Source organism: Ornithorhynchus anatinus, chromosome 5 (genome assembly GCF_004115215.2).
Source record: "Ornithorhynchus anatinus isolate Pmale09 chromosome 5, mOrnAna1.pri.v4, whole genome shotgun sequence".
Lineage (NCBI taxonomy): Eukaryota > Metazoa > Chordata > Mammalia > Monotremata > Ornithorhynchidae > Ornithorhynchus > Ornithorhynchus anatinus.
In genome coordinates, this window is record NC_041732.1 from 37,961,076 (window position 1) to 37,973,512 (window position 12,437).

Sequence of the window (12,437 nt, forward strand, 5' to 3'; positions counted from 1 at the left end):
GGATTCAAACTCATGAGCCCTGACTCCAAAGCCTGTGCTCTTTCCACTGCGCCACGCTGCTCACAGTTAATCCCCATTTGACAGATGAGGGAACTGAGGCACAGAGAAGTGAAGTGACTTGCCCACAGTCACCCAGCTGACAAGTGGCAGAGCTGGGAGTCGAACCCATGACCTCTGACTCCCAAGCCCGGGCTCTTTCCACTGAGCCACGCTGCTTCCCTGCAGTGCTGTGCACACAGTAAACACTTAATAAATATGATTGAATGAACAATAAGAAGAATTGGGATTTCTTAAGCTGGGCCAGGCACTGTTCTAGGCGCTGGGGTGGATAAGAGCAAATCAGGATGGACGCAGTCCCTGCCCCACATGAGGCTCACACTCCTACTCCCCACAATAACAATTGTGCATGCCAAGCGCTTAGCACAGTGCTCTGCACATAGTAAATGCTCAATAAATGCGGTTGAATGAAGAACGAGGTATTAGTTAAGTGCTTACTCTGGGCCAGGCACTGTTCTAAGCACTGGGGTGGATACAAGGAAATCTGAATGGACACAGTCCATGCCCCGCATGAGGCTCACACTCTTACTCCCCACAGTAACAGGAACAATTGTACATTCCAAGTGCTTAGTACAGTGCTCTGCATATAGTAAGCGCTCAATAAATATGATTGAATGAATAATAATTTTAGAATTTAATCGTTTACTATGGGCCAACCACTGTTCTAAGCACTGGGTAGATACAAGGCAATCAGGTTGTCCCACGTGGGGCTCACAGTCGTCATCCCCATTTTACCAGTTGAGGTAATTGAGGCACAGAGAAGTGAAATGACTTGCCCAAAGTCACACAGCTGACAGGTGGAGCCGGGATTAGAACCCACCACCTCTGACTCCCAAGCCCAGGCTCTTTCCACTGAGCCATTCTGCTGAACAATAATAAGAACTGGGGTGTTTGTTAAGCGCTTACTCTGGGCCAGGCACTGTTCTAAGCGCTGGGGTGGGTTCGAGCAAATCGGGTTGGACGCAGTCCCTGCTCCACATGAGGCTCACACTCTTACTCCCCACAATAACAGTTGTACATTCCAAGCGCTTAGTACAGTGTTCTGCCCATAGTAAGTGTGCAGTAAATACGATTGAATGAATGAGCAATAAGAAGAACCGAGGTGTTTGTTAAGCACTTACTCTGTGCCAGGCACTGTTCTGAAGGCTGGAGTGGATACGAGCAAATCAGGATGGACACAGTCCCTGCCCCACATGAGGCTCACACTCTCACTCCCCATAATAACAATAACAATTGTACATTCCAAGCACTTAGTACAGTGCTCTGCACATAGTAAATGCTTGATAAATGATAGAATGAATGAATGAACAATAAGAAGAACGGGGGTGTTTGTTAAGCACTTACTATTGCCGGTCACTGTTCTAAGCGCTGAGGTGGATATAAGCAAATCAGACTGGATACAATCCCCTTCCCATGAGGGGCTCACAGTCTCCATCCCCATTTTACAGATGAGATAACTGAGGCACAGAGAATAAGAATAATAATGGCATTTGTTAAACACTTACTATGTGCCAGGCACCGTACTAAGCACTGGGGTGGAGACAAGCTAATCGGGTGCCCTGTGGGGCTCACAGTCTCAAGTCCCCATTTTACAAATGAGGTAACTGAGGCCCAAGGTCACAGAGCAGTCAAGTGGTGGAGCCAGAATTAGAACCCATGACCTTTTGACTCCCAGGCCCATGCTCCATCCATTAAACCAGGGTGACTCCTCCAAAGTCACAGAGCATATAATGCAGCCGAATTGCGATCAGAACCCAGATCGTTCTGACTTTCAGGCCCATGCTCTATCCACTACTCCATGCTGCTTCTCTACTCATTATTACTCCCCCCACCCCCTTCTTCGTCCACTGTCACCTCCCCCGAAAAGCAGTCCTCCTGCCCGGAGTTCTACCACGGGACCAAATGCAAAGAAGACATCCGCATTCTTAACTTGGAACATTCAGAACAATTTATTGAAGTCAATCTCAAGCAAAATCTGAAATCAGTGGAATGTCATTAAAAACTTTTCCAAATTAATCCTCACGGAAGCAAAAAACACATCTGAATTCCAAAGTAGTTGTAAAATAAAAAAGGCAACATCTCAGTAAATATAATGTACAAAAATTATATGTTCCTACCATCACACACATTCAGTAAGAAGCTTAAATATTACAGGCAATTCTAAATCCACTATAACTAGTCGACCATAAGCTATCTATGTACAGGTTAAACCAAGCTTTACATGTTTCACACTATGCAAGAGAACATAGGCCAAACAACAAAAAACCCCCAAAATATTGTATTTCTCAAAGTCTATGCGGCAACATCAAGTCATAATACAGTAATGCCCCAGCGGAACATCCCCAGGGAAAAGTTAACACTAAATCATTAGTGTCAAGAGCTTCCAGTCAAGTCATAGAAACTCTTTGAGAGATTGACTTTTAGTGAATATTGATGCTTTGCTATTAAAGACTCAAGTGATTTCATTAAAATAACATTTCACAGAATCTACAAAGTTTGGTACAGATAAACAAATTCTACAGAAATAACGAATCTACAAAGGTCATTATTACAGATAAAGATCACATGGAAATGAAAACGGAATCTGTGGGTATCTGTGTTTGTTGTGCAATATCACTCAGTATGTGGGTACAAATGGGTTTAATTTCTCACACCAATCCCAAATATGCACACACCCTTATACAAAAAGACACTATATCTTACTAGCCAGTTGTAATCATTATCTTAGCATCTTGGATATCAGTGGCAACATTAACTTCTTAAAATATATGACACTAGAAATGAGACCGATATTAATGACTATGAAGTAAAAGTAAATTTCATCCAGTCCATTTCTAAGCTGACAGTAATTCCTTTTCCAGGTCCAGTGCTAGGGAAACTGACTGATGCTTGAAAATGACTCAAATATATTAGCCTTTTTTTCTTTCCAGGCAAGAAGACAGAGCATTAGAAACTTCAGTGCTCTCATTCTGATTAGCAGATGCAGTTCATACCACCGGAGAAAATGAAAGACAATGAATGGCTTTGGCAAGTTTACTTAAATGGTTCTGCCTTTTTGGTAAACGAATGAATGACTTGATGGGGATCTCCATATCGGAGGGCAACTTGGTTCATACAAATCTTTCTCCCTCCCCGTAAGCTCTGAGCCCGAGCTTACTCTTGCGCTTGCAAACTTCTCACCAGTACCCACGTTTGTCACTCAGGAATGGACGATGACAGGAAACAGAAACGTCGGATTCTGAAACACACACTGATTACATCCAGCATTTCAGGAGTGTAATGTAAGTGCAAATGTTTTTGCCAGAGACACATTAAAGGAGAAGAGGGGGACATGGGGACAAGGTTGATGCAATGATGAAAGTAAAGGACAGGCATAGGAAATATTCATAAAATGCTGCTGGTGTCTTATGTGATAAGAGTCTCTTCCTTAAGTTGTGTACATAAAAGTCTGAGACATCTGCTCTGAAAATCTCTCCCATTTGCACGGTTCAGGCTCCGCAATGGGCCTAAGAAGTTCACCTTTAACCCAAATTTGGGAGGGAAAGAGACTTGGCTACTTATTTTCAACACAGTATACAAAAAACAATGCTTTCTACTCTTATAAATAAAAAAGCTGTAAAATAAGGATCTGAAGTTTCAAGTACATTAAAAAACCTGAATTCAATGAGGCAGAGGTCTCAATGTTAAAGTGACTACTTCGTACCTGTGGTAAACATTGTCATTCCCCTCCCCCTCAAACCCTCCCTTCTCCCTAAATCCCACCCCGATAAAAGTTTGCTTGTAAAGTTTCAGTATGTACAGATTTTCAACAGTCAATTTGTTTTCAAAGAGGTCTAATTGTATCTATTTCTAATTCCACCTGAAAACTGAAATGAGTTCCTTTTTTTGTGTTTACAAAAGATCGGTGATTTTTTTTTTTAATAGGTGACAAGTCCAGGGAAAACATTTCACCCCATCATTTTATGTCAAGAAGCTCCTCTAAGAATCCGGAGGTGGTGACTATTGACATCATCCCTAGTGAGAAGTCACCTTAGCTGGACAAATCACTACACTCCCCAGAGACAAGCAATTCCCACTACCATCATATATCATCCCTCTCCCTCAGCCCCCATCCCGCAAGAAAAACACATAAGTGCAAGGTTCTCAAGTAGAAAGTATTAACGTAGTGATAACTCTATCTGTTGTATGCATTAGGACCGGGCTTGTGGGGACCACACTCTAGTTTAAGGTGCATGCTACAGGAAAGGCTTTGTTTTCCAAAAAATAATAATGATAATAATAATAATGACCCCCTCCACAAAAAAAACCCTACTTTCAGGGAAAAAAAACAAAAAAAACAAAAAAACCCAACTCAAACTCTGTTGTACTGCAAATAGAATGCATTTCTTCATTGATAGCATTTCTGTTTTCCAAACTATATTCCAGGTAGTCTGCCAGAACATGTGACCTGGAATTAAACTCATAAAATATAAGGAAAAAAAATCTGAAAAGGAGAGAGAAGTCTACTCCCTTGACTAGGACAGGAAGCTGCCAGGCACTGTCAGAATAACCTAGGTTGGAGCTGATTATGCCTGATGGATCCAACAGCTCCTACCACTACCAGTGGTTATGGGCACACATTTCCAACTCCTTCCTCTGGGAATAAGTAGGGTGGGGAGTTGGAACCCACTCTTCCTTTTAGGGTTGTCATGATCTACATTCCAGCACTTGGCCACATACACACCCACACACACGTGCACACACACATACAAACCCCTCCACATCCACCGGTTTTAAAATTTAGTTTCATTAGCCCCAACCTGCCAACTTTTTGAAAGCTAAAACATGAAGTGGCCCAAGTCACTGTCAAGTAACACCCCGCTTTAAGGAAAACAAAGCATCACATTCCTACCCTCGGCCCCGAATAGTTTATGATGATGCAGAATTTATTTCTCTGTTCCAGCCAGCTGCCTTAGAATGCCACGAACAAATGATTACCTCCCTCCATCCCTCTACTAACCACCAAGTATACTACTGCTCATATTGGTATGAGCTCGTTAACCGGCTCTTCTGCTCCTTGAAACTGGCTCTCCTCCCTCAAGCCCTTCATGGTGTCTGGAGGCGTTCCAGAATTCCACACTCAGTGATACCATTTCCACCTCGAACTTCATAACAATTAAAGTGAGGTAAAGAAAGACAACCACTACCCCAGCTGCTTTGAATTGGTAGTTTCATTTTGAAATGAAACATAAGACAACCTACAAGACAGGAAGCAAACACAGATTTTTAACTACAGCAGATCCCGAAGTCATTCGAAACAAGCCCACCTGATAGGTTGCGGACACACTCACACATTAAACACTGCACGAATTTCTCAATTTCACAAAATAAAGCTTTATCGATGTGTTGAAAAAAGGTGTAATAGTGACACTGCAAAGGTACAAGGAAAAATCCTCTTGGCACTGGCACCAATTAAAAAAACCAAAAACCAAAAAAAACCTTGAAATCCTTTCATACACTCAAGTGTACTCAACAGGCAGGGACATCATAGCTATGTTACAGCTTTTTTCTCTCTCATAACTATCTGAAACCGCAGTCCACTCACTTCCAACATAAAGGCTAACAAAGGCATCTTGGCACTACCTAGTAATTTAAAGACAAAAACAAGATAAGGTTGAGACATAATGGAAGAAACTGCACGCAAATATACGGTATTTGCAGTGTTTTCAGCGCACCCTGGCTTACCATATAAAATTAATCTGGACATTACTAAATAGTACTAAACCCAACACATGATTATTATACAGAGCAAGCAGAGCAGATTTCATGATGGACACTGTAGCAATAAAAGAACCATATTTGTAATCCTCCATGTTAAGAAGTCCAAAAAAACCCACCCACATATTAACCATATACACATATAAAATAAAAAATTAAGTATGTTAAACCTGGTTTCCTTAAATAATTTTTTTAAAAAAAAACAAGAGAACCCCAAAATGTATAACTGCTTAGAATCAAAGTTTAGTGTTTAAGCTGAAATTCATATTATGCTATATTGACCCCAACTGGTGAAACATTTGGCATTTTCCATTCGGCTTCTTCTGTGGTAACCTGACTCAGAGCAAAAGGAAGAGAGCCCTATTGGAATATGCCCTAACAAAATATAGTAATAGGAGGACTGGTGCAGTCCTTGCAGAGTTAATTGCTGGAGTTATGCAAATGGCAGGTCAGGAGCTTAGAAAACTGTAGTGTTCTGGATTTTTTTTTCTTATTCATAATTGCACAGAAAAAAAGAGGTACAAAAAACTGTCTTTTCCTTCTTACATCCATTTACTTTAGGTAGGAATGCTCTAAGCTGACAGAGAAAGAGGAACACATAACACCCAGTACAATAACTGAATGGAAAAAAAGGTGAAGCCACCTTCCCTCTCTCTGTACCCATTCCTGGGTACACTGGGGAAAAAGAACATTTTTCCAAAGACTTTCTCTTACATGCAGGCAAGACTGAGAGAAAGACCAAAGTTAATACTAGCCCAAACCAATGAAGGTTAATCGCAATGACCCAGCAACGTCTTGTCATCTTATTTACTTCAAAGAGTGTGGGGGAACTAGACCTCAAAAGTCTCAAATGAGTGACTTTTGTGGAGAGATGTCATATGACATCAACTGCCTAGCAATTCAAGCATCACAGCCAACCACTTCTGCTAACACTGACTTCCCTGGAGATATCTCCAAAGTATCTTACGAAACCAAATGTGGTAACTCCATACCCAAAGAACTAGAAGTGCTTTTGTTTCTTCAAACTAGTCAATTTTCAGTACTGGATAACAATCAATGGAAACTGTTTAAATACAACCTGAAGTTAGAAACCCCCATCTAAGAACACAACGGAAAGGACCTGAAATAGTTCAAATATACACAAATATAATTTCATTATTGGAAGAATCAGTTGATAGAAGGGAGGGTGGGGGGAGGTCTGAGTCAGAAAGCTGAAGTGTTCAAAATTCTCTTCAAATCTAACCACACTCTAATATTCCATAGAACATATGATCTGTTGTTTCATCTCTCTCTGGCTGCCTATACCCTTCAGCACTGCAGAAAAACATGAGTGGAAACGTGACCATCTGTTGCCCGGGGAACAGCAACAACTGGTACTCTGTCTTCCTTGAGACGCAGCAAACTCAGAGAGGGAGATGGGTGTGGTTTTCTCCATCTTGAGAGTAAATTTAAAGTTGCTTCTCATGGAAAATCCTGGAGAACCACTGCCCCCTTCCCTCCTGCTCCAAAAGCAACTTTAAATTTTAAAACCAAAAAGACCAAACAAAAAAAACCACGGAAAGTCACAACAGGCCCTTCTAACTCCAGAATTTACATCTGCCTGGGGACAACGAAGTAGAGATTACCACTCATCAGGGGCCAGCAGAATCTCTACCCCTGTGGACTATGTCTCTACAGAATCACCCTTTTTGGGCAAAAAGTTACCAAGGGAAATCATTTTAAAAATCAGGGGGCATATTTATCTGGTGATTTTTTTTTAAAGCAAAATACATATTCATATGTTAAATGACCCTAATATCACAGAGCCCACCTCATCGAAGAACACAAGGATTGAACTCTTCTGATATAGAGGCATTTTGTTTTCAAGGCCAGATTCACCCCTTTTACTTTGAGACTCTTCAAGTGCATTTTGTGAAACCACGAGACAGTATTAAAAAAAAAGACATTAAAAAAAATCATTATTTCTATTTCTGCCGGGTTCACCTCTTACTCTTTGTTTGGAAAATGCACTTATCTACCTTAACATCGCTTCTCCGAATCCTTTAAAATTCAATAAAAAAGCGATGGCAATCTTTGCTTTCTACCTCTAGGAAGATATTTTGCACACAAAACCCTCTTCAGTGCCCAAGATTTTTCTTTTCTCCTTTCCTTTTTAAAGGATGAGGCTTTCCTATTTTCCAGCTGCATGAGCTAATGAAGCACACTCACGGATAAGGAAAAGACAAAAACAGAACAAAATTAAAAAGATGCCACTGACTGCTACTGCCTGCCTGGATTAGATGGTTCCCTGCCCCAGTTCCAAAAAGGTAGCTCAGATGACAACAGACTGAATGCACTAGAGCAGTCTTTTCTCTAAATTCATCACCTATTCACTTTTTTGTTTGTTTGTTTTTTAAACTTGCAAATCTATTCCTTCCCTTCTTCTCCGGGATCTTGTGATTCCAATTTGCATTTGATCTTGCTCCAGTACTCTGGTGCCACAGGAGATTTGGGGTTGTGTTCAGAGCAGCAGAGCCGGCCTTCCAACGCAGAGGGCACCAGAGCCCCTTTCTCATGATCTTTACAGAATGAACGTGGGCAGAATTCGCAGAAGGAAACTGCAGGGATGCTGCATATGTCACACTGATGCCATGGACATTCCCACTTTCCTACAGTAGGAGAAGAGACAAGAGGTCAAATTAGAGCCCGTTTGGATTACTAAAAATGCTGCCAAGATTTCTCCCTTCATTTGATGCAGGGAGGCTGGATACAAGGTAATTCCCCAAAGCTCAGGCAGGGAATGCAGGCGTTAGCTGGCATTCATATATAGGAGGTATGAGGCGGGATCTACTCAAAAGAGTTGGGAAAGAGCCAATTGAAATGACTGAAGTCAGACCAAGAGCAGGACCAAGCATCCCAAGTCTCTCCTCTAAAGGCACGAGTTTTACTTCCACTGTCAGAGGTTCTGCTTGTCTTCCCATTCCCCTTAGGGTCCCTAGTACCAAGGTCATCTCAAAATACAGAAAATACATTTTAAATGACAGCACTTGGAGAAGCAGAAATCCAGAAGCAAGCTACAGGCTGAAGGAATTGCTCCTGCCTGGTGGTCACCTTGAAGGTCCTGCTTACCAAATGGTGGTTGAGTCAAGTTAAGGCATAGGAGGTGGTATGCTTTGGGACAGTCTTTTTTGTCACACATGACCAGCTCTCCTCCATCTCCACACTGAAAACAGTAATCTTCATGCATTTGCTTCTGTTCAGTTTTGATCTTCCGTTTCTTCTGCTTTAACTTTGCATTTTTTGCCTTCTCTTCGTTCGCTGATGCAAATGCCGTCTGACAGAAAAAAATCACAGCTTAAATGAGCACTGGCAGTACAAGAAGATTCCTAAGTAAAGACAATTTTAACATCACATTTGTTTCCATGACTTATGGATGTGTACCACAACAAAATCATTTACCATCTTTTCATTTCCACTTTCCAGGGAGTGTAAGTTGGGCTGGCCTTTCTTCCTTTGTCTATTGATTTTGTTATTTTTTACAGTAGCCACTCAACTACAATATATGGCATTTGTGTTTTTCTATTTGTGATATCTAGCACAAGAAGCCTCTGAATAATGGTGCAGTTACTTATGGATGACAATGTCAGAAGGTTTTATCCCAATATTGCCACATTATAAATAGTTATACCAATAATCAAGATTTGTAAAAGCCAGCAACAGCTCCAACCTGTTCATGGCTGGGAAAGATTCCAATTAGGAAGAAGAAAGTCTGAAAGGAAGACTTCTTCACTACCTGCCAACTCAATTTAGTTAAGTACACCTCAAAATACAACTGAAAGACAGATTTCCAGACCTATCCAGACTTTTCCGTTATTTATTTCTTGAAGGTCAAAGGTGGAAACCCAAGAACTTTGGCAAGCACAACTTACACTTGCAAAACAAAACCAGACACTTAGAAGTTGGATACAAGGGGATTGCAGTGACACTCCACTGGCCAGGCTGTTGCAGGCTACGACTTTTTCTCTCCTGGAAAACTAACCTTTGGCCGCACTCCTAGGAAGCCACTGCAGTTATCCGCTCCACAGTGGCACTCGGTCCTCCCATTGCCCAGACAATCCAGATTATAATTAAATGTTAGCTCCATCCCTGGAACGTAAGGAAAACAATTATTTATGTGCCTTCTGGGGATTCTGGGGAATTCTGGGGAAAGCAATATCAACAGAGACACCCACTCATAATGAAAGCAGAGACGCAGTTCTAACTTGAAGGGGATTCTCCCTTCCCCGCGTCCCACCACATTAAAGACACCAATGGAAAAAAGCAAAGAAAACATCCACGCCCACACAATGGCTACATCGAGTATAAATATTATAATAAGGAGTCACATCCTCCACATAGAGGAAGCTAGAAACAAGCAAGGACCCAGGGGTCTAGAATCCACACTCCGGAAAAGTAGATTTGACTTTGTTCTCGGTTCCAAAGTCAATTAATCCTACTCAATAGTTAAACAATATTGTGCCTGCTGAACCATAGAAATGTAGAGGCCCCAGGAATAAAAATTGCTCTGAAAAGTTGTTTTGAATTAAACAGGCCTATATCCAGTACTGCCTGGATAGTACATATTTGGCTGATCCTCATATTCACTGAGGGCTTCCAAAACTCCCTGTCAATTGACATTTGCCTAATTTAAAATTTCTACTTAAAACATATACACACGTGCACACATGCACCTCCACCCACCACAGTTCAGCTACAGAGTTTCTCTTCCCCCCTCCCCCCCGCTCTTTCCACGGGCTTAAGAAAAGAAGAACTAAGTTTCACCACCATCAAGATATTGGGGGATGGGAGAAAATGAATACGGTTCTTGTTTCAGTTACTTTTTAAATGCCTAAACTTGAAACAGATTTATCTTTTAAAGAAAAAAAATTCAGGCAGCTAGAGGCTATTCACACAACGCAAAAGCTTTTAGTACTTAAAAAAACAAAAACAAAATAAAAGCAAATATGCCAAATAAACAAACCCAACAACAAAAAAGCTCTTTCCCCCCCACCCCCATCAACATCAGCTCCCGCTTACACAACTTGCTACAGTACCCAAGCAATGATTACTGGTGCGATTTCTCCAGAACTGTTATTACACTGCCATATCTTGACATTCTCTACCCTGCATTATGGCTCACTAATGTCCTCTGCAGGACACACAAATTTGAATGATTTGCTCTAATGGGCCTACACATTCTGTAATTCGAAAAATGACAAAGCATCTTTGCCTCCAGGCTAACCAACACAGAGCTCTTCCCCTCCAGGAGAAGGAGGGCCCCAACTACACGACCAGCAAAGAGAGAGGGATGGCTTTACCTGCAGGAATATCACAAAGCGCGAAAAGTCCAACACGAACATCCCCATTTACCGTCCACTTCTGCGTCTCACAGTTAGGATTGCAACTGTGGTTCATAAAGCGAGAATAATTCCCCTTTGGGCCAGCATCAATTATTCGGTCCTTCAACGAGAAGAAAAAAGGTGTCTTTCACACTGGGCAGAATGTGTTCCCACCTTCAGAACTGAAGGCTTGACCTCAATCGTGTCAATATGAGGAGCCTGTTTGCCTTAGGCCAATGCCATGGAGTGGCAGACACCTTCCCCCTCCCCTCAGCTAATTTGATTGTTGAGATCCAAAAGGCAGCTCAGATCCTACATAATTTGCTTTCACCTTATACCAAGCACTCCAAATTTGTTCTGGAGCCAATTTCAACCCACTACCCCTTAAAATAAGAGGTTTCAGAGAGATAAGATAAATGTTTAGCCTAAACTCAGTAAAACATTATTTAAAATATTTACCTACTTAATATTTACTTACAGTGTTTACCACATATACACAAGTAGCCTGGGTGCCCAGCACTGAGAAATGAGTAACAGCTAGTATTAGCTTCTCTAAAAAGTACTTTTCCAGAAAGAAAATAGTGTTTGGAAAGCAGTGGGTTTTGGAGGGGTGGCCACATCCCAGGTTAAGGAGAAAAACTCTTTAATTGCTGGAAACTGACTATTCTAATCCAGATACCCAGACTCTCAAAATAGTTGCTGTCATATGACTGATGGGCAGTGCTGAGGATTTAAAAAAAACAAGGCAAGCTTTGGGAGGGAGAGGGGAGAGGTGGCCAGCCAGTCAGTGAAGAGGAGGTCGATCCCACATGCCAGGGCCTCAGAATGGCCCACAGGGGGAGAGGTGGGAAGCGCAGCTGCTGGTGACCCAAGACAGCAGACCGTGAGGGCTGGGGCGAGTTTGGTTGGGCATCACAGCCTCTCCCAGGTCTGATATGGGTTGGGATGCTGCCTCTGATTATCCGTTCAGGAACTTTTTCTTACACCGGAGTCAGATTCGGGTTGGTTCTGGCTTCCTTTCAGGACTGCCGATGGGAAGTGACTTTGAACTCCTGAGATCCACCATCAGTTCTGGTGCCTTTAGAGGCATTTTTAGTGGGGAGGGGAGGAAGAAAACAAAAACCACGGCAGAGGCTCTATGGCACTGATTCAGGGAGAAATTGGCCTTGGATAGGGACACGATAGAGCCTGTATGGGCCAGGCCTCACCCACAGATGCTGAGTCTATGGTGCCAAGTTGAGCCGGCACAAAGCCAAACCCAGATAA

General features: G+C 42.0%; 1 protein-coding gene across 1 annotated transcript in view; it reads right to left on the bottom strand.

Moving 5' to 3' along the window:
• Positions 1-1,982: 1,982 nt before the first annotated feature.
• Positions 1,983-12,437, bottom strand: part of NSD3 (nuclear receptor binding SET domain protein 3) — a 76,009-nt gene continuing 65,554 nt past the window's right edge. The window contains 4 exon segments of the mRNA XM_029066415.2: positions 1,983-8,462; positions 8,923-9,127; positions 9,833-9,939; positions 11,151-11,292. Coding sequence (XP_028922248.1) covers positions 8,221-8,462; positions 8,923-9,127; positions 9,833-9,939; positions 11,151-11,292 — 696 coding nt within the window. The 3' untranslated portion in view covers positions 1,983-8,220.